At 29.6% G+C, this 22,518-nt stretch overlaps 1 protein-coding gene and 1 pseudogene across 1 annotated transcript; one reads left to right on the top strand and one right to left on the bottom strand.

Moving 5' to 3' along the window:
• Positions 1–11,077: 11,077 nt before the first annotated feature.
• Positions 11,078–13,946, bottom strand: LOC105769778 (protein DETOXIFICATION 27). The gene is made up of 8 exons (XM_012590636.2): positions 13,543–13,946; positions 12,899–13,440; positions 12,728–12,814; positions 12,551–12,607; positions 11,827–12,065; positions 11,628–11,743; positions 11,425–11,511; positions 11,078–11,327 (listed from the first exon to the last, which is right to left on the bottom strand). Exons 1-8 carry the CDS (start codon positions 13,837–13,839, stop codon positions 11,277–11,279), a joined length of 1,476 nt encoding a protein of 491 aa, XP_012446090.1. The 5' UTR covers positions 13,840–13,946; the 3' UTR covers positions 11,078–11,276.
• A 6,532-nt stretch (positions 13,947–20,478) lies between these two features.
• On the top strand, positions 20,479–21,992 carry LOC105769777 (purine permease 1-like; annotated as a pseudogene).
• Positions 21,993–22,518: the final 526 nt, after the last annotated feature.

Raw genomic sequence — 22,518 nt, 5'->3', positions numbered from 1 at the left:
AAATATTTCATTTACTTATACCTACATGTTTAACTCATTTAATTGATTTATCAAATTCTACTACTAATTACATAAACATACATACAATAGATATATCATTCACAACCACATTTGAAATTATATCATTGTCAATTCAACCCTATACATGCCATATAAACCAAAATTTACAGTGCAAAAACTATCGGATTAAACTGGATAGTGTAGCTTGATGTGTTGATCCGATCTTCCAACTACACGTTAATCTACAAGAACATTAAACAACACGAGTAAACTTAATGAAGCTTTGCAAGTTCAATAGGTTAAACATTAATCTTACCGAACTTAATATAATATAATAAATTAAATTGTAAATAAATCATACACTTTTCCCTATCAAATACAATGTAATCAATAAACACACTTCCTTCATATCAATATCAATAATAATCTATAAATCTTTCAATTCAATCCCATAAGTCTCTTACCATTTCTTACTGAATCGAAGAACAACTTACGAATATAAGTACATCGTTCTTTTTGTGCCATAGTCCAACTATGGTCTTACACATACATTGCCATGGCCCTGCCATGGTCTTACATTTGTAGTGTCATAACCCAGTTACGGTTTTATCATCTGAATGCCATTGCCCAATAGCCCAACTATGGTCTTACACATGTATATATACTATCATGGTCCAAACATGGTCTTACGTTCAAGATGCCATAATCAAGTTATGGTCTTTTCATTAAAATGTCATAGCCCAATTATAGTATTACATTTAAAAACTGTCATGGTCCAACCATAGTCTTATCCGTCAATTCATTCTTTGCCACGGAACGATCGTACTCAATCCTCCATTCTACTCATTTTAAACATTCAATTCAATTTTCATACTTTTACAATAATCTTAATTTCAACAACAAAATATGAATAAATATATTATATCATTCCTAAATTAATAAATAATCATGAAAGTTTAACCATATGAACTTACCTGGGTTGGATTGTAAAATTGGTAATAGTTCAGAGACTACTCGACTAATTTCTCTTTTTCTCGCTGATCTATGACCTCTTGATCTAGAATGTAAAATTTTTCATTCATTAGAATATATTTCAATTTCAGTCTAATTCACAATTTATAACCTTCAAATTTCAAAATTACACAATTACCTCAACTTTTACAATTTTTACAATTTAGTCCTTACCAATTAACTCATCAAATGAGCTTATTTTTCTCAATTAAAATTTTATCTAAGTATTATAAGCTATTACACAACCTTTGATAAATAGAATTTAATGTCAAACCCTAAGATTTAATCTTCTTCACAATTAGGTTCTAAAATCAATTTCTATTGAAATTTCTTGATAAAATCATCATAACAAAATTAAAGCTTCAAACCCATGTTAATTCATTATAAACATCCAGAACTCATCAATGGTAACTTTCAAAATTGCCCATAATATCAAAAACTAATGAAATAGATAGTTGGACCTAATTGTAAAAGTCTCAAAAACATAAAAAATTCAAGAGAAAAGCAAGGATTAAACTTACATGAAGTAAAAATATAAAAACCAGCTTAAGAAGCTCTGTAATGGCTGTTTTTGGCTGAGAATTGAAGAAGAATTGCCTAGAAATCATTAGATTTCTTTTTATTTAAGCTTAATTTCATAAAATTTACAATTTTGCCCTTAAATAACCTAATTTCAAGATTTTTTTTCTGCTTATGCCGCCTCAGCCATTTTTTGGGTGTCTAGTTGCCCTTTTAGTCCTCCTTTATTTACCATTTATGCTATTTAATCACTTTAGCAAGTTTTACACCTTTTTCAATTTAGACTTTTTTAATTAATTAACTATCGAAACGATAAAATTTTCTAATGAAACTTTAATACTACCTTAATGACACTCCGTAAATATTTATAAAAATATTTATGGCTCAGTTTATTAAATCGAGGTCTCGATACCCCGTTTTCAACACCAATTAACCTAATAATTCATTCTAAACTCAAATCACTATTTCACAAATCTTTCTAAAATCATATTTAACTCATAAATACTAAATAATAAAATTTACGATCATACTCATCGAAATTGGTGACTTGAAATCACTGTTTCCGTTACCACTGAAAATTCAGGCTGTTACAAAATATTTTAATTTTTATTCAACTTTTGTCTAAATTCCAATTTAGTCCCTAAATCGAGACTAACTTTATTTCTTCAAAAATAATTCTATATTTTCATTAAATTTCCACTTTAGACTAAATTCAACTCACTAATTTCACTCAAATCCCTAATTTTCAAATTTTTACAATTTAGTCCCTAATACTCAAAACTTATAATTTATTTTACAATTCAATCCCTTTTCATTTCTAACTTAAAATTCTATCAATTTAATCTCAAGTACTTAAATTATTCAACATGAACAACATCTAAAATTCAATATTTTCTAAAATTTCAACATAGGTTAAGTAGTATTTAATACTAGGATTCTAAAATATAAAAATTACAAGAAAAGCGGACTAAATTGACTTACCAATTAAGCTTTGAACCCTTGAAAACCCTAACTTTTCTCCTTTTCTTCTTTATTTCGTTCTACTTTGTTCTTTTCTATTCTTTTCTTTCATTTATTTTATGTTTTAATTATTATAACATTATAATATAATAATATAATAATATTTACTTAAATAATAAGTAAGTAACAATTATTATAAATGTATGTATTTAAATGTTACACATTTCATTACCAATACCACACACTTGTTAATTTAAGGTTTAATTGCTTATTTAGTCCCTTCACTTTCTCTAATTTATAATTTAAAATTTTCCCTATATGCAATCTAGTCCTTACACCTAATTACTCTTAAATTAAGCAAATTTACCTAATCAAAATCTAATTAACCACACAACTAACTTGGTAAATATTTTTAGTAAATATTTACGAATCTGTTTTTCGAAAACGATGACTCGAAAATACACTTTTTGATACCCGTGACTATCGGGTCATTACAAATTTAATACATTTCATGTTCAATTCAATCCAATTTACATCTTAGGCAAAAGTATCATTTTGCCCTCATACTTTTGATAAATTCCAATTTCGTCCCTAGGCTCGAAAAATAAAATTCATGCAATTTAATCCTTATTCCAAACCTAACCAAAATTTTCATATAACATTTACAGCCCATGTATTTCACAAAATTCAAAAATTTTCTATGAATTTTACATCTTTTTAATTTAGTCCCTAAATCACAATTTCATGAAAATTTTCTTTACATAAGTTGTTTATCTATGAAAACCTTTCATTTTTACCATGAATTTCAAAATTTCAGCATACTCATCCATGGAAAAATTTTAACACTTTGATAACTTTGTAAATTAATCCACAAATTAGTTAGATTAAGTTATTACGATATCAAAAATATAAAAATTATTAAAACGAGACAAGATTACTTACCCAATTAAGCTTGCTTGAATTTATTTCTCTTAGCTAGGGTTTCCATAAAATTTGGGGAAGATGATGATAAAATGATATTATCTTTTATTTTATTGTTTATCATCCTATCATCTTTTTCTTTTCAATTTCATCATTTTCTTTATTTAATTTTCCATTGATGACTAAGCATGCTTATCTACTAACTACATTTAATGGTCTAATTGTCATATAAGGACCTCAAGTTTTGAATTCCATAGCTATTTAATCCTTCTAGCTACTAGAATCTAACTTTTGCATTTCATGTAATTTGGTCCTTACTTACAATTTAACATGGAACCGATAAAATTTTTCTTAACGAAATTTTTATATGAATTCTCTACCATAATGCAGACCATGCAATAATATTAAAATAAATTTTCTTCCTGACTCGAATTTGTGGTCCTGAAACCACTATTCTGATTTTTACTCAAAACAAGCTGTTACAACTCTTCACCCTTAAAGAATTTTCGTCCTCAAAAATCTTACTAGTAAAGAGATTTGGGTATTGCTTTCTAATTGTTTCCTCTAGTTCCCAGGTAGCTTCTTCTACTCCGTGTCGCTGCCAAAGAACTTGTAATGACCCATTTTCAGTAAATTGGAATAGTGGTTTCGTAACCACAAATCCGAGCTAGAAAGAAAATTTATTTTAATATTGTGGTATGGTCTATATTATGATAGGAAGGTTGCATGAAAATTTTGATAATAAAATTTTATTGATTATATGGTAAAAAAATATTTAAATAGATTAAAAATGCATTTAGGGACTTTGTTCCAGAATGATTCGTAAATATTTATTATAAATATTTACGAAGTTAGTTGTGTGTCTAATTAGGTTTTGACTAGGAGAATTTGATGTAATTAAAAGTAATTAGGAAAAAGGGATTAGATTGAAATAAGTGTGAAAGTTTAATTATAAATTAAAGAAAGCTAAAAGGACTAAATAGGCAATTATGCTTTTTTTTCTAATTTGAGGCGGCATAACAAAAGAAATATCTGAGATTTTTTATATTATGCTATTCAATTAATAAGTGAGTTGTTATATTATATTATATTATTATATATATAAAGCAAAAGAAAAGAAATGAAAAGAAAGAAACAGAATACAAATTGAAACGAAACAGGGAGAAACAGGGAGAAAGAAAGAAAGAAAAAGTAAAGAAGAAAATTAGAGTTTTTAAGGTTCAATATCAAATTGGTAAGTCAAATTAAGTCATTTTCTTTAAATTTTGAGTTTTATGATTCTAGATCAAAATACTAGTAGGTATATGTTGAAATTTTGAAAGTTAGTAGAATTTTTTTGTAGCTTATATTGAATTAGTGGATGAATTAGTGATTGAATTGATGGAAATCCAAACTAGGATTGGGAAAAAGATTAAATTGAGAAATAAGTTATAAGTTTAATGTAAAATTGTAAGAAATTTGAAATTAAGGTTTATTAGTGAAAATTTGAGAGTTAAGTCAAGTTGTAAGTAGAATTTAAGTAAAAATAAGGTATAGATTGTGATAGAAATAGAAATAATTTTAGTTATGAATTAAATTGAAATATTAGCTAAGTTAAGAAATTATGAAATTATTATATCATATATGTTTATTTTTCTTAAATAATATAGGAAATTTATTTGATTGTTTTTCTAATATATGTATGTGTTATGTGTTTTATATGAAATTGAAGAGAAAGAAAAGAAAGGAAAGGATCTAATTGAAGAAAAGGAAAAGAGAAGGCTAAGGAGTGAAGGAAAACATCATCTCAACCTTTTGTTGTAAGTACTACAAGATTATTATTATTTTTTAACTATTTTATTTAAATGCCTATATTATAGTATAGATTTATTTAGAAAAAAAATAAAAATAAAGTAAAATAAAATATTATGGAACCATGAAATTTGTAAAGAAAATTATAGATGGAAAGTATATGGTGGTATATTGATTGAACATTAAGTAAAGGTTGTGACAGAAAAATATATGTGCGTGAAAACGTGTGATATATGTGTATTGTGGAATAAGTAGTAAATTGTAATGATGAAGAAATGATAAGTCCTTTTTGAAATAATTGTATAAAGTATTTAAATGAATGAGATTCAGTTTTAATGCCCAAGTAGATGGAATTTAGAACTACCAGGATATTAGTGGCATGCCATTAAGGAACTTATTAAGGAACTTTAGCGCGCTCTCTGATATTAGCACGTTGGTGCTCTCTGATATTAGCACGTTGGTGCTCTCTGATATTAGCACGTTGGTGCTCTCTGATTATTAGCACGTTGGTGCTCTCTGATATTTAGCACGCCAGTGCTCTCTGTTTAGCACATTTGTGCTCTCTGTATTTGTTCCGTATATCCGGGGTGTTCTGTAAAATCTACTTTGGGCTAAGATTATAAGCTGTGGACAAAAGTGAATCATTAATGTGTTAAGGTAAGTCTTATAAAGTTTATATGTACGGAAATACATATCAACAGAATGAATTTGAAATATTTTATTTAAAATTTATTTATCTATTTATTCTTGTAGTGCTTACTAAGCCTTCACCGGCTTAACGCGTTTAATTTTAACGCGTAGGTACAGTTTGACTCGAAGAGGTAAAGTCAGGATAGAAGATCTCTCATCTCATCACATCCTCAAGAGTTTCGAAAGTAGGTATCATATTTTGACTTAAAATGGCATGTACATAGGCAGTAGTTATATTTTCATGTAATAGGAGCAAAAATGTGAACTCTTGAATTTCTATCTATTTTGAGGTATTTTACGTATTTTGATATATATATATATTTATAAAGTGAATTAATGAAACTATACGTACGTTTGCAAATATGGTTGATAAGGTTAAAATACTGTGTATAAATGTTTTTAAATAAACAATATCTAGCCGTAACCGTTTTGACACCAAATGTAATAGTCTTATACCGGGTCTGTACGATTAGACCAGGTATAGGGTTGTTACAGAGCTTTTACTAAAGCTACCTTTTTATTTCTTAACTCTTTTGTCTCTCGTGCCAAGATTTTGATCGGTTCCTCACTGTAAGTCATGTCAGGCTGAATCTCAACTTCTATTAGAGAAATAACATGTGAAGGATTTGACCGATATCGTCGTAACATAGACACGTGAAAGACATTGTGAATTCTTTCTAGTTCTGGTGGTAATGCTAACCGGTACGCTACATGTCCGATTTTTTCAATGATCCCATATGGTCTGATGAACCATGGGCTCAGTTTTCCTTTGTGGCCAAACCGAAGAACTTTCTTCCAAGACAATACTTTCAAGAATACCTCGTTACGAACTTGGAATAATCACTTTCACCTTTTCTTCAGTCTCACTGATTAAATCTACTCCGTGTATCTTTTTCTCACTGAGCTTAGTCCAATACAACGAAGTTCTACATTTTCGACCATACAGAGCCTCATGCGGTGTCATTTTAATGCTGGATTGATAACTATTATTATATTCAAATTCAACTAAAGGTTGATACTTTTCCGAGTTACCTTCAAATTCCAGCACACAACACTGAAGCATATCTTCTAGAATCTGTATTACACGTTCGGATTGTCCATCAGTCTGAGGATGGAATGCGGTAATAAAATGTAACTGTGTACCTAGAGCTTCTTGCAACTTATTCTAGAATCGAGATGTAAACCGAGGATCCCTGTCTGAAATAATGGAGACCGACACTCCATGTAGTCTGACAATCTCAGAAACATATAACTCTGCTAATTTGTCTAGGGAGGAATCCATACGTACCGTTATAAAGTATGCAGACTTCGTCAAACGATCAACAATTACCCAAATGACATCTTTCCTTTTCGGAGATAAGGGTAATCCCGATATAAAGTCCATAGTATTTTTTCCCATTTCCATTCTGGTATTGTGACGGTTTGGATTCAACAACGTTGAGATATTTTGTTATTCTTTGAAGATGGAGAAGGTTCAGAGGAATCTCCATGGCTGGGTTTCAAGGCTATTATTTTCTTCCGTTTTGACTAAACAAAGGATTTGCGTTGGACCATTTCTCTAACCTTTTGTTGTTATATCTTTTCATTTCTCTAACGTTTTGCTTTTGTTAAACCATCTTGAGCCAACCAATTATTAATGAACACCAACTTTTCGATGCAAAAAAAAAATTCTTATCTATAATAATTTTATTAGGGGTAAAATTGATATGAGAAAATTATTTAATTAAAAAATTAATATTTATTTTTGAAAATAGAAAATATGTATTAGGTTAGATTAAATTATAAAATGCTGGGTTAAAAGTTCAGAAAATACATATAATTGGGTCCAATACAGTGAGAAGCCAGAATCTCTATCATAATACATATGAGGGGAAGCACACCCTATTAGCCCATCTTCCATTCTTAGTTGGATTAGGAAATTGTTTTTTATTTGACATACACACCTACAATTTAATAAGGGTTCTAAATTTCTCCTTATAAATAAATAACACCGCTAGAGCTATTTACATAACTTGTAGAGATTATTACTCTATCAAAAAATAAAAAGAATTTATTATCTAGTATTAAATATATTTTTTCATAATAACAATTCTACCGGTTTCTATTAAATAAGAAACAATTTTTGTTTTTACCCTAAAGACAAACGAAAAAAATTTCTAATTCTGTGTTTTGATTCAATTGGTTCAAGACCACACTCGAAGAAGTTCGTGGTACGAGAATAGCAGAGAATATCGTTTGGTTGAAAACTGGAAAATGTCAAGGATCCGTTTATCCGAAAACATAGGTATGATTTCAGTTCAAAGTTTATTGCTATAAATAATATAAATCAGCCAGTTTTCAAATTTTTAATTTTTCGTTATGTAAAAAAACTGTTTTCAAACTAAATTTTTCCCAACAGCTTTCCCCTTACTTTTCAGTCCATCCATCAACCTTCACGTTAGGAAGCCCAGTTCCACCCTTTACACTCTTTGATCTTAAGGCTCGGTGAACTGGCCCAGCCTCCTTATTTCACAACCGAGCTATCATTTACCCTTTGCCCAATTTCAGTCTTTTACTGCTCATCTCTAGCGCCAATTAATTCATTCTCTTCCACCAAATTAGATATGATATCAAATCTTGATCCTAAATTAATGTGATTATGATCAATCTCCTTATTAAAATCCCTAAAATTCTTCTTCTTCTTTTTGCTGAACGATCATCCCTGGCCCGTACGCCTCCTTCACCGCCGTCGACACCATTCTCTTCACTGGAGCCGGAACCTCCTCTTCCGGATCATCCCTTGATCCCTTAAGTCGTGCCATTGGGCATATAATTCCTTCAAATGCCATAGCATCCATATTTAAAACAGACATTTCACAAGGACTCATATTCCACTCATTTCAATTTCCCATCAGTTAGGACCTTCGACACTAACGACTTTGACAAATCAATGGTCACGGCCATCCTTGCAAAGCGACCCTGAGCCCCATTGTTGGTGTTGTAGTCAATCTTCATCACTTGCCCAATAACATTACCAATGACTCGTAAGGGACTTTCTTTATACATTGTGCTCGACAATCAAGGTAATTGAATTCATGACACCAAATTCAACTGATAATTTTGTTCCGTAGTGAAAGTTTTCACCCATAATTAGATTGTAAGGTAGTGCCCGTAGATGGCTCACGGTCCTTTAGACAAAGCCTTTGTATAATCCCAAAAGGCTTGGAATTTAGCGAGGAAGTAATCATTCTCTAAGTCAACCAGTTGGAAAGACTGAAAGTTTCCATAGACTACAAATCTTGTTCCAGAGTGCATTAAGACCAATCCGTTTACCAAGCAGCTTGACGATCATTGTCTTTGCTTCACTAAAATATGAACTCTCCTGAAAAAGAGATCGACGGTACACCATTCTCCACCCCAGTAATCACATCCCTATTTTTCAACATGATATCATCATCCACAGCCCCTGTACATGGCAATGGCTTAGCCGTATGAGTTAGAATATCCTTGAAGGACGTGACGTCTGATCACCCTGATGCTCATTCATTATTACATCATTACTTTTGTCGTCCTCCTCAGATCGTCTTCTAACCCTCTTGCTACCTTTATCCATCTCGCTGCCAATTTGTTACTTTTGGAAAGATTATGAATTTTCATGTTAATTATCGTTCTTGAATAATTGAATCAAAAGAAAGGAGACATGTTTTTTACTATGCCCAATGAGTAAGTTGTAGATAATATATAGTAACATTACGATTTTGAAGGAACATTAATGAAAATAAAGGTGTTATAGCAAGTATTAAACAACTTACTACTACGAGTCAGCTTGAAAACAAAACCATGTTCCTTTCTTGCTCAACAATGTAAAAATTGCAGAAACTAACCAATATAAGTACCTACAACACTAAAACCCTTATTCAAAAAGTAAGAATTTGATCGAGTTTCATCTCTAAACCTTGCTTCTTTGTTCTGGTTGTTACTTTTTTCCTAGCCATGTCTTTTATTATTACTCTCTTTTAACTTATTGCTTGTTGACTGGTTTGTTCCCTTCAGATGAATTCAATGACTTCCAATTGTTATCTCATCTCAATTGAAAATCTTCAAAATGTAATATAAAAGAATGTGTTCATCATCAAAGCTAAAAATCAATGTTTGTAAATACCAATACCCTCAAGGACTTGAACCTTAAAGTCGGAAATGCCTTCGACTCCCTACAAGGATATAAATTCTTTAGGGTCTACAAAAAAACTAAACCTTTTTCGGAATTCAATAGCAAATATAAATTCATCCATAGATAAAGCAAGTTGAGAACAATCAATAGATACATTCACCTCATGAACCAACAACTATAAGAAGAGTCAAAACTAAGTTGATAGCTAAAAAGAAAGAAATTGATACAGAAAACAAGCTGCACTAGAGAAAAAAATTCCAATCTGTCGAGCAAATGGATATAACAAGTAAATTTCAAACTGAAGCAAGAATTAAAAAAGGATATTAGCACAACAAAAATAAGAAGTAAAAAAAAAATCTCTTCTTCCTTCTCTCTCAATTTCTTTCTCTCTCTCTTTGGGTTTTGTTTCCCAAACTAAAAAAGTGCCAAAAATCAACAACTTCCCATTGTTGAATTTACTAATTATGCACTAACTTGGTGGGATCAATTGTTGTGTAGGAGTCAAAATTGACAATTTCCCATTGAGACTTGGGAGGATATGAAGATGGTTATGACTAAAAAGGGCTTCAATGCCTTATTTTAAGGAGATAGAGATGATCATGATTCGTTCTAATCTTTAGGAGGATCAAGAGGGTGTCATGATGAGATTTTGTAGTGATCTTCAAATTGAGTGGACATAAATGAGATGCTACGAAAGTTTATCAAGATTTAAAAGTAATTGAAGAGTAAAAGGGGTTCCAGTTTGAATACAATTTGTAAGAATCAATGGCCAGAAAGAGAAGAGAAAACTAGATTTTTCGAATCCAAAGAGACACATAAAGAGAAGGTAACCATATTCCTTTTCTCAAATTTCTTTCAGTATTTTTTTAACTTGGTTTTTTTTTTTTTTCAATTCAAATAATTAGAGCTCAGTTGACTTCCTTCTGCAAAATTAAATTAGTATAACTGAGTGCAGATGAAGAAAATTTAATTAATTAAGTGGTGAGTTGAGTGAGTTCCCAAGTGAAAACCCATCATCCAAGGTGAGTCCGATAATGGTTTATGCATGCTATAGTTCAGTGACTCCTACTCATATAGAATAATGCAATCCTTTATCTCTTAAAAATACATAATTTTGTTTTGAACATATGAAAACGAAAATATTATACAAAAAACATGAAAGAACTATCCTATTCACTCGCAGCTTGAACAAAAAGAATTGTATTTCAGAGTGCAATCACACTTTAAAATGACGTTATTGGTATGAAGCTGTTTCATTTGATATATATGAACGAGCCTTTCTTGCCTGTAATTAAGATTTAAGACAAGAAATTTAGTAACTTGATTTAGAGCAAAGGAAAACAACCAAGGGTTATATTTGAAATATTACAACAAAACCTTACCTCTATTTCCCATTTGCATTTCATTGTTATGACAGCTAGTATCAATGTCTGAACCACAGTTCCACATAGCATTCCAGCCCAGATGCCCTGGTATTAAAAACATAACATGCTTCAGTTTTAAACACTCGATTTCAGTAATACCGTCTGTTTACGAAAGAGAAGATTCTTTTGTCAAAAACTTGTGACACAATAACTGTACTTACAGTGATACCAAATTGAAGCCATCCGAACAGGACACCAAGAGGAACTCCAACTAAATAGTAGCTACCTATATTTACAAATGCCATTACACTTTGCCAACCAGATCCGACCGCCACACCTGAAGACAAAGCATGAAGATCAAATATACAACGAGCCATAGGTCATGATTGCAAATAGATATACATTGTTTGAGCTTATTACCTGAAAGAACTGGTTGAATGCAGTTGACAGGAATGGTGAATGCCAATAAGGTCGAGTACTTATTAACCATTGTAATAACAGAAGAACTTGAGGTGAAGATCATTGCAAGTGTCTCATGAAAGGCCATAATAATTAACCAAAACAAAATTCCAACTGCTAAAGATGTAATCACTGACACTATAGTTGCAAATTTGGCGTCTTTCGCATTGCCTGCACCGAGCTCGTTCGCTACACGCACACTACATTAAGGAAACACAATGTTTCGTAAGATGAAAGAGCATTTAGCATATACTCCAATGAAAAAATATTTGTTAGTTTTTATGTAAATGAATTCATTTTATATCAGACTAAAAGAACCTAACATTGATTATATGGGGATAAAGTGCATTTTATATAACCCAATGCCAAACATACGAATTGGTGATGGGTCAATATCTTACAGCAGTTAGCATATATAAATGTCCTTCAGCAATCCACCATTTTGCTGGAGGCACTAGGATGAATGATATCATCATTGAAACCAACATATCAGAGTAAACTACGGCAGAACATGTATGCAAGGAAATCAAAATTACTCGTCAATAACACCAATGATAGGGCAAAGTTCCATTGAATTTAAATTAAAGACAATAGGTATAGTGAGATGGGAACCTAAAGATTCCTATTTCTATTGCTTAGAACTTGTATAGTGAGATGGGAAGGGGGCTAAGGAACAGCAACTTACCCGGTTGCAGCCAAAAATCCCAGCGGAATCATGGATTCCCAGCCAAAGATGGACATGCTGCCAAACAAAGAAATGAAAATGTATTAAAAAGTAGCAGCATAGTATGAAAACAGCAACCAAATAGTATTATTTTATGTAACATTAATAATAAAGGTGAGCAAAGGAAGTGGAGCTAACCAAATTGAAAGAGCATCAACTGCAGTTTCTGTATTGTGCAAATATCCAGACACTATGATTAATGTTCTGTAATAAATATTCTCCATGCTGAAACATTAAAAAGTCGCAATCTATTACTAATTACTTCAGTGTTATATAGGAGGTTCAACTATCAATTAATCAAGAACATACAGAATCATGACACCAGAAGCAAGCGAGAGTTTGACGAAATCCCAAAGCTCAGAGAAAGCCTGTGTAGAAAAACCAGTCCAAGAAAGTGGACAACCACCATAAACAACATAAACAAAGAATCCCAAAACAGTCAACCACCAGGAGAAATCAAGGGTGACAGCTGTCCCAACAATCCCAACTCTTAACTTGTAAACAAAAATCCAACTTATTAATGCGTGAACTGCAAGTGCAACCCCACAAACCCAAGCAATCACTGCAGTCTTCAGTTGGCTCTGCAGAAATCTTTGCAGTGTGAACTGAAATGGTAAGCTTAAGTGAAATGGTATCAGCCAAATTGCAACTAAACCTGTTTGATCAGCCACTTCGGTTGGCTGTCCCATGAATTTTAAGAGCGGAGCAGCAAAAATGAATAATGGTAGTAAAAGAATAGAACAAATGAAGAGAACAATCCATGAGCGTTGCAAGTATAAACCCAACATTTGATACTGTTTTGCTCCGTAAGCTTGTCCACATAAAGTCTCTAGTGCACTAGCCATTCCTAACTGTAAAAAAAGAAGAAGAAAAAAACACATTAAACCAATTTACAAAGGAGATATTTTGAGATGAGAAAAAGAAAAGTTTCGATATGGGTTATCGGTCGTTACCAAGAATCCAAAAGTGATGCTAATAATAACAGTGGTGGCAATGGAAATGGCAGCGAGATTGAGGTCACCTAGGTGGCCAGCAAATGATTGGGTTATGGTAGTCATGGAGAACATGGCAAGGCGGCTGAAGATGGAGGGTCCTGCAATTAACCATAACTTCTTTGATTCAACACAGACTTTGCTAATCAGATTTGAGTCTTTAGGCTGTTGATGACAGTGAAAGTGTTGAGTTTGATCGTAGCTTGAGAGAATCAAAGCTTCTTCTTCTTGTTGTTGGTCGTGGTGTATAATGCCCATTTTTGGGGCGTCTGGCAGAGATCCTCTCCCTCTGCCACCACGCAATAGTTTACCCTCTAGACGCGGTGGCTTGTTTTCAACTCCACTCAAAATCTGTACCCTTGGGTTGCGCCTTTGGGCCGGGCGATCTTTTTTGAAGTGTCACTAAAACGGTACAATTACACTCGTCGTACAAAACACAAGGATGAAAAATAAAAAATAATTTTAAAAAATTTATACATATAAAATTTTTCTTGATTGTTGATTATGATTGGAGTGGTTAATTCTATTATCTTATTTGACCAATTGTTGATTTAAAAGTATTTAGTAAAAATTAACTAATATTTTAAAGTGAAGTGTATAAAATAATAAATAAATGCATGACACATTTTATTGTTAAATATTTATTTATTTATAATATTTTAGTCTTTATTGGGTGAAATTATTGAAATCATATTACAAATGAATATCCATAGTTGATTTTTGTAGATTCACGGTGATTTTTTTTAGATTTATTTTGGATTTTGTAGATGAAAGTGAAAATGAATGAATGGAGATTACTGGTATCTTTACACCCCTATTAAGTTTGAGAGCATGTGATAAAATGAGTAATTTTTAAACAAGCATGATCAAATATATCATTCCATATATCTCAATCTCAATCAGCTGTGAAAAAAATTATCCATCCCTACGTTTTCTATTTTAGAGGTTTTAACTTAATAAGCTCATACAAATCTTCATTCATTAAACGTTACAATTAGAAAGTTTGACTACCCAATCTTTCATTTATGCCCAAATCAACTAAAAAAAAGTTAAAACTCGTTTATCAAACACCTCTTTATATTATGTAATTATATAATTATTGGTTCAATAATATTATTTTAATTATTAATAGTATCAAAATAGGTAATATAAGAATAAATCAAATACCCAACGTTCATTTAGAGAATGTGATAAATTTAACTCATTTTTAGTGGCATTTTAATTAAATCAAAAGGAAAATGAATGAATACTAATAAACCAAACTCACCAATTCTTTTAGTTAACATTTTAACCATTTTATTTACTTATTTATTGATATGAAAATTTTCTATCATTATTTATTGACAAATTTAATATTTGTTTTTTATAATATATTCTGTTTATTTGTATCATCTTAATTCTATTTATTTAATTAAAGTTTCACATTTTCATTTAAGTAAAAGCATATCACACCCAAATATTAAAAAAAAATTGTTTTAGGCATCCAAAATAAAAATTCTATAATTTAACTATCTATATTACATAGTTCAGTTATTTGTTGTCAACTTTATTAAAAAACTGAAGCGACAATTAAAAAATCTATATAATAACAAATTTTATATTAACTAGTCATAATTTTATAAAAATTTTAATTTGATCCTAATTTAAAAATCCCCTACCCTTGTGGCCTTGTCCCTCTGCCCCTCCCCCCACCATCGTCCCATGCCGTCCCCTTTCTCTCTTCTCTCTCCCTCCACAGAAAGAGGTTGCCTTCATATTCAAACTAACATAGGCTTAAAAGGTTTAATTAATATAGATACCAGTATTAATTAATATAGGAAAGAGAATATACAATAAAACATTAAGAAGAATAACAATTTGTTTTGGTGAAATCGAATCACAATCCTTCAAAAGTTTCTAGCTTCAGAGGCACTGCCAAACATTTTCAAGCAATAAATTTAACTTTCCATAAAATAAAAAAACAAACCCTAACCACTATTTTAGCACATTCGGTGCATCATAACACCCTATAATCCCAATATGCATCAAAAGAAATCATTTAAAGGAACACCTGACATTCGACAGACGCAAGGAACATATATGCAACCAAAGAAAGATATTCAACATGAAATTGAGCATACATTTCAAACTAACATGTAGCAACAACAGAGAGGGAGAGGGACTACAATGGGGAATTTTAAAATTAGGATCAAATTGAAAATATTTGTAAATTTTGAGGGTTGATTTTTAAAATTATGACTAAATTAATTTAATATGTAAAAGTTTAGGGCTAAATTTGTTATCATATCAATTTTTTAACTGTCAAGTCAACTTGTTATTTGTGATTTTAACAAGAGTGATCAAAATGGTCGAATTATGTAATGTGGGCGCTTAAATTGTAATTATTTTTTTTTATTTTTGATGCCTAAAATTGAAAAAGAATAAACTAACCTAAACAATGATTGACAGTAGTAGTGTGTTGTGTTAACTAATCTAAAAACTAAATAATTTAGTGATTGTGTCTTAATTTGATTGAAGTAAATAAGGACGTAGGTTCGAGTGCGCTGGAGAGGGTTATAAATAATTCTAAGATATTTTATTAAAAAGATTTATCAATGATTCTCCTATTGGACTCTTTTGGCGGAAGAGGATATATCTCTGTTTTTTAGCCAGAAAAGAAAGGATATATTATTACTTGAATTCTTCAAACAATGAGCAGGGGCAGGTGCTCAATATTGAAAGAAAACAGTAAATTAACCAAACACGGTGAATGGCACCAGAAAGATATCAATATATGAGTTATATTAATATGATATTATATTTAAAATATTATTATTAATAAAAATCCTGAACAATAATAATACAAAGATATAATAAACAAATTACTGCAGAATCTCATGAAATAAAAAAAGTTACTTTATCTCTTATTTTAATTTATCCTATTTTTTGTTCATGACCTGCCCGCCTGGAACATGTAATTTGCTTGGTGTCTCTTTTGTAGTTAAAAGTAAAAAAGTGACTAAACTTATCTCAAAAAATAAAAAGAAAATAAAATTGCAAAACCACATGAATCACCTACGGGGAAAATCCACGTGTCAATATTGGACATTCCTCTTAAGTATAAACTATTCAATTAGTAAGGATGTTTTACGCATTAAAATAAAATATAAGCTTTTGTATTTTTTATATTTTTATTCAAATTCAAATTCAAATATTAATATTATTATATTTTTCTATTAAATTTACTGATGTGACATTTTAAAATTAAAAAAACTCACTTAATAGCCATGTAAAAAAATAGTACTGTAATAGATTTAAATTTAACAAATAATTTTAATAATATTAACAACCCTTAAAAGTTACATCAACATTTTAATCAAAATAAAGCATTTGGTTAACCAATGAGTGTAAAAATTGAGGTACCAAATTCTATTAAAAGTTGAAGTATAAAAATTAAATCTTAAATTCGAGAGTAGCAAAGGATCAAAATTAAAATTTAACCATTATTATATAATTTTAAAATTAAGTGTAGCCGAGGGAGTAGAAAAAAAGGAAATTTGACCATTTTGCTCTATAATGCGAAAAAAAAAAGGGGAGGTTGACCCACATGTCAAGCAAGGGATCTTCCTTTTACATATAGTGACTGTAGCACAGGGATCAGTTTTGAAATTAATTTTAAATTTGAGTGTAGCTTAAGGATAAACACTGAAATTAGACAATTTTGCTATATAATGCAAAAGAAAAAATAAAGAAAAAAGGAGGTTGACCCACGTATCAAGTTTTTAGACCTTTCCTTTTATAGTTATATTAATAAATATTGTTTTTACAATAAATACTACGTGTAGCCTTTTAATGTTTTAAAATAAATAACATATCTATGATCCATACCGTAGGACTTAGAACATAAGACTTGTAGTTACTTTTTTTTTCTTTTTCCATAAGGTGGTTAGAAATGCATGTCAATTAACGGAATTTTGTGTTATTACTTATTTCGATTCGAATTTTATCGAGTTTGAATTAGTTCGGGTTCGAATTTTTTCTATTGAATTTGATTTTTTTTTAACTCAGATTTTTTAGATTCGTGCTCAGATCAAGCCAAACGGGCTTTGACGGATTCAAATAATTTTAAATTTTTTTAGTTATAAATATTTTAATTTTGAATGTAATAATCCATTTTATTTTTAAATAATGACAACGTAATTCAAATTCACTTTTAAAAAAACATAATTTATATAACTTTATTAAAGTTCTTTTATATAAAATAATTAAATTGCTAATTGTAAGTAAAATTTATTATTATATTGTAACGCCTATACCCGATCCATATAAGTCATACATGTCAAATTTGAGGTAAATTAAAATTTCTAACTATTTGTTTTGTGTAAAAAAAGAGAGCTTTAAACCGTTCAATAAACATTAATATATAACATTTCGGATCAATAAGATAAAGATACCGAATCGGTTCGAAAATTTACATGCACAAAAGTACAATTATATCAATAAACTCAACAGTTGGATTATTAAAATATTTATCATAGAAAGAAATATGAAAGGGTGTAAAACTCGTAAGTTGATCCCTCTATTATATTATGTAATATCATCTATTATAGTTAGAGATTAAAATTGACTTAATCGAGCAAGTTCAAGCAAATTTGATGGTAAATTCAATTTTGATTTTGGACCAATTAATAGTGATATATATATATTAATAGTTTTAAAATATATTATCACATTATGCAATACTATATCACGTATTGTAACAATAATACATAATATATTAATTATTATATATCATTTATTATTATATCGGTTGAAATATACTCTAAGTTCTTATGCTCTTTGTAAATTTAAAAGTTAGCCCTACTATTATATATAATGCTATATCATATCGTATAATATATAATATATTGATAGTTTACATAAATGCATTATTATTAAACATTATAATATTATGTAATACTATATCTTTTATCACTTATTTACAATATGTGTAAATTACTCTTTTACTCCTCGCATTTTAAATTTTTTAGTTATTCCATGCCTTCTCTTTAAAATTTTTACATGTTAAATAAATTTATCTATTTATTTAAAGATTTTCTCAATTGAATTAAATTTTAACATTGTAATATTAAATTGTTAAGCTTAAAATATAGTTTTTAAAAAAGCACGAATAACATTTATCAAATTAAATTTAGATTTTTCAAATATAACAAGAGTTAATTACATTCATTGATTAAAGTAGAGCAAATATGTCAATCACGCCATTAGCTTATTGACAAACTTTATGGGTTTCAAGTTTATTGGAGAAAAGTCCAAGATTCGATCTTTGTATTGGTAAACCCTTTCACCCTTCCTTTATTGTAATGTAATTGTTCACTTATATGAAAAAAGTAGAGTAAAGATAAATATAAAATTACAATTAATCGAATATTAACCTTTTAAGATTAAAACAAATTAATTTAACAATATATATAACAAATAACTTGTAAGAATTTATAAATAATATTATTTAAATTATCATATATTGATATTAATATTCAAACCATGATGAAATTTTGTATTATATTGATATTAAATATTTTAAAATTAAATAACACTAATATAATTGATTCTAAATTAGTTAAATATTTTAAAAATATTTTTATTTACATTACTATTTTCAATTTATTAATGATTTATTGAAAAATTCATAAAAAATTTAAACAAAAATTAATATTGTAAACAATATTATAAATTTAATATACACAACCGATTCGCGTTTCACACGGAAATACAAACTAGTTATAATATATAATATAATGATAGTTATATATATGCATTAAAGTTTTAGTAATAGTTATATACTATCATGTAATAGTATATCATCTATTATAGTTAGTGATTAAAATTGAGTTAATTGACCAAACTGAGTCAATTCAAGCAAATATGTTGATAAACTCAATTTTGGTTTTGGACTAATTAATACTTATATACATATATTAATAGTTTTAAAATATATTATATCACATACTATAATAGTAGTACATAATATATTAATTATTATATTTGTTGAAATATACTCTAAGTCTCTGTACTACTTGAATATTTGAAAGTTAACACTCCTATTATATTATGTAATGTTATATCATATCATAAAATGTATAATATATTAATAGTTTATATATATGCATTAATGATTAAATATAATTAATTAATATATTTATAGTTTATGTATATGCATTATGATCGGTTTAGATAATCGATTGATTTGACATTGTCAATTCAAAATTCAAAACCGTTCAAACTAAATTAAGCAAATTTACACATACTATATATATATATATATTTTTTTTTTTAAATTCAAACTCAATACCAATCAAACCCATAATTTAAAATTTATTCAAAAGTTAACCTAAATAAAGTTCAACTCATTCTAAATAAAAATTAATATAAAGATAATAATATTATTAATATTAATATTAATATTAATAAAACATTCAAAAAGCTAAAAGTAAAACCTAAATTCTAAAATCATAAAAAAACAAAAACAAAACCTAAATTCCCAAATCATTAAAATTAAATTTATTATAATGTTATTAGTATAGCATAATAAAACATGTTTAATCATATGTGATCATTATAACACTAATTATCATATTATTAAGTTAATATATTATGTGATTATATATTTTGTATTATCATTGCATTTAAATTTTATAGGTTGTAATAATTATTAACTATATATATTTATTATAAATATATAATTATAATATGAAAAATATTTTATATTCTATTAATATTTTTAAAAATTTATTCCACTTTATATTTTAACATAAAAATTTATTCCATGAGGTTGATATTGCTTAGGTTAAAAAGTATCACTCTTTTCAGTTTTAATCAGTAATGGCAACTATTTGGATTGTCTCATTCTTTAGCTTTTTCCGTACATGTAATTGACCTCTGTTTCTTTGATAAATTCTGTTACAAATAGCTTGGAAATGGAGGAAGGAGATGCAAAAATATCCAAATACAGAACAGATGGAGGTGAAGGAAGCTAAACGTGATGGCACCACCATGAGAAAAGCTCTCCTAGTAATAAACTGCATCATCCTTTCAATAGGCAACTGCGGTGGTCCACTTATCATGCGCCTCTACTTCATCCATGGTGGCAACCGAATCTGGTTCTCGAGCTGGCTCGAAACCGCGGGTTGCCCCATCATCTTGTTCCCCATCGCTTGTGCTTACATGCATCGTTCCAGGACGGCCGATCCCACCTCGGAAAACAAGCTTTTCTACATGGAACGACCGTTGTTCCTCGCCGCTATCGTCCTCGGGATCATCACTGGCCTCGATAACTACTTCTACTCCTATGGCTTATCTCGTCTCCCCATTTCGACTTCTTCTTTGATCATCGCGTCGCAGTTGGCTTTCACGGCAGGGTTTGATTTCCTGTTGGTGAAACAAAAGTTCACTGCCTACTCCATAAACGCCGTGTTTTTGTTGACCATAGGGGCTGGCGTTTTGGCTTTGCATTCGAGCAGCGACCGGCCTGCGAATGAGCCCAACAGGGAATATATTACGGGGTTCGTAATGACCTTAGCTGCATCGGCTTTGTACGGATTTATATTGCCATTGGTGGAACTAACGTACAAGAAGGCAAAGCAAGAGATCAGCTACGCCCAGTTGGTGATGTGTTTGGTTGCTACTGCCTTTGGCACCGTTGGGATGCTGATCAACAATGATTTCAAGGTTTGTTTTTTCGTCTCTTTCTTAGCTATTCCTCTTCTTTACATGACAAGTGAGTGACGTCTGCTGAAATAGTTTTTTTTTTTTAATTTATAAATCTTACTAATTTTTAACTAATTTATATTTAGTATATCAATTCATGCCATTTTTAGAAAACCAAATCTAAATTCATTTTTACGATAGGGAGTGTAATCTCTGCTCTCTCATACCGTTAATTATAATAATACATAAAGAAAACGTTTCATTAAAAACTTTTAAAATAAATATAATTTAAAGGTTTAATAATTAATTAAATTTGTTAATTGTTGAAATCCACATAATTGATGTAGAAACTTGAAAGGTTATTTCTATTTGCAGGTGGTTGGAAGGGAAGCAAGGGAATTTGAGTTGGGAGAAACAAAATACTACGTGGTTGTGATTTCTAGTGCAATAATACGGCAATGTTTCTTCTTGGTAGTATTTTGTGCGTCATCACTGCTATCGGGAATTGTGGTATTGTTTCTATTACCAGTTACAGAGCTCTTCTGGCAGTAATTTTCTTCAATGAGACGTTTCAAGCCGAGAAGGGTGTGTCACTTGCTCTCTCGTTGGGGAGCTTCCTTTCCTACTTCTATGGTGACATCAAGCAAAGCAAAAGGAAGAAACCAGATCCTAAAACTGAGATAACCTCTTCTTTGCCTCCCAATACTCTCGAAAGCAGTGTTTAAGTGTTGTGATTATAGTTATCCCCAGCAAATTTCAAGTGCCAACTTTGGTTGGCTATTAGTTTTTTTTTTTTTTTTATGGGGATTGAGTTCGTAACTAGTTTCATAAGAAAATAACCTTACCCTATGCCATAGTGTCTATTGATATATATTAGCCTGGCCATACATGGGCTTATTTAATGTATAAATCAGTTATACTAAATCTAATAAATTAGTTAATAAATAAATTTAATTAATTTAAGGTGTGTAGATGATAATGTTGATTATAGTTATAAATAATTAATGTGTCTTTAATCAATTAATTTCTAATGTTATTACATGTTTAATTTTAATGAACTTTTATTGCTACGATTGATAATAATAATTTCTCTTAGTTTATAAATAATATACAAATTTATAAATATATGAGAAAGTAAATTATAATGTCAATTTGAAAATAATAAAAGGGTGAAACAACATACACCAACTATAATAATAGTTCATGATAAATATGAAAATATTTAAATTAAATTAATAAACAAGTGATTAA

The sequence above is a fragment of the Gossypium raimondii genome, chromosome 5 (genome assembly GCF_025698545.1).
Source record: "Gossypium raimondii isolate GPD5lz chromosome 5, ASM2569854v1, whole genome shotgun sequence".
Taxonomy (NCBI): domain Eukaryota; kingdom Viridiplantae; phylum Streptophyta; class Magnoliopsida; order Malvales; family Malvaceae; genus Gossypium; species Gossypium raimondii.
Note: the sequence above shows the minus strand (reverse complement) of the source record. Positions and strands in the feature narration are given on the sequence as shown.

Excerpts from the sequence above, each read along its gene's own strand:
- LOC105769778 (XM_012590636.2), bottom strand. The coding sequence starts at position 13,839 with ATGGGCATTATACACCACGACCAACAACAAGAAGAAGAAGCTTTGATT. Across the intron at positions 12,815-12,898 it reads GCTTCTGGTGTCATGATTCT|CATGGAGAATATTTATTACA; the intron begins GTATGTTCTTGA and ends TTAATGTTTCAG. Across the intron at positions 12,608-12,727 it reads GTTGATGCTCTTTCAATTTG|CATGTCCATCTTTGGCTGGG; the intron begins GTTAGCTCCACT and ends TTTGTTTGGCAG.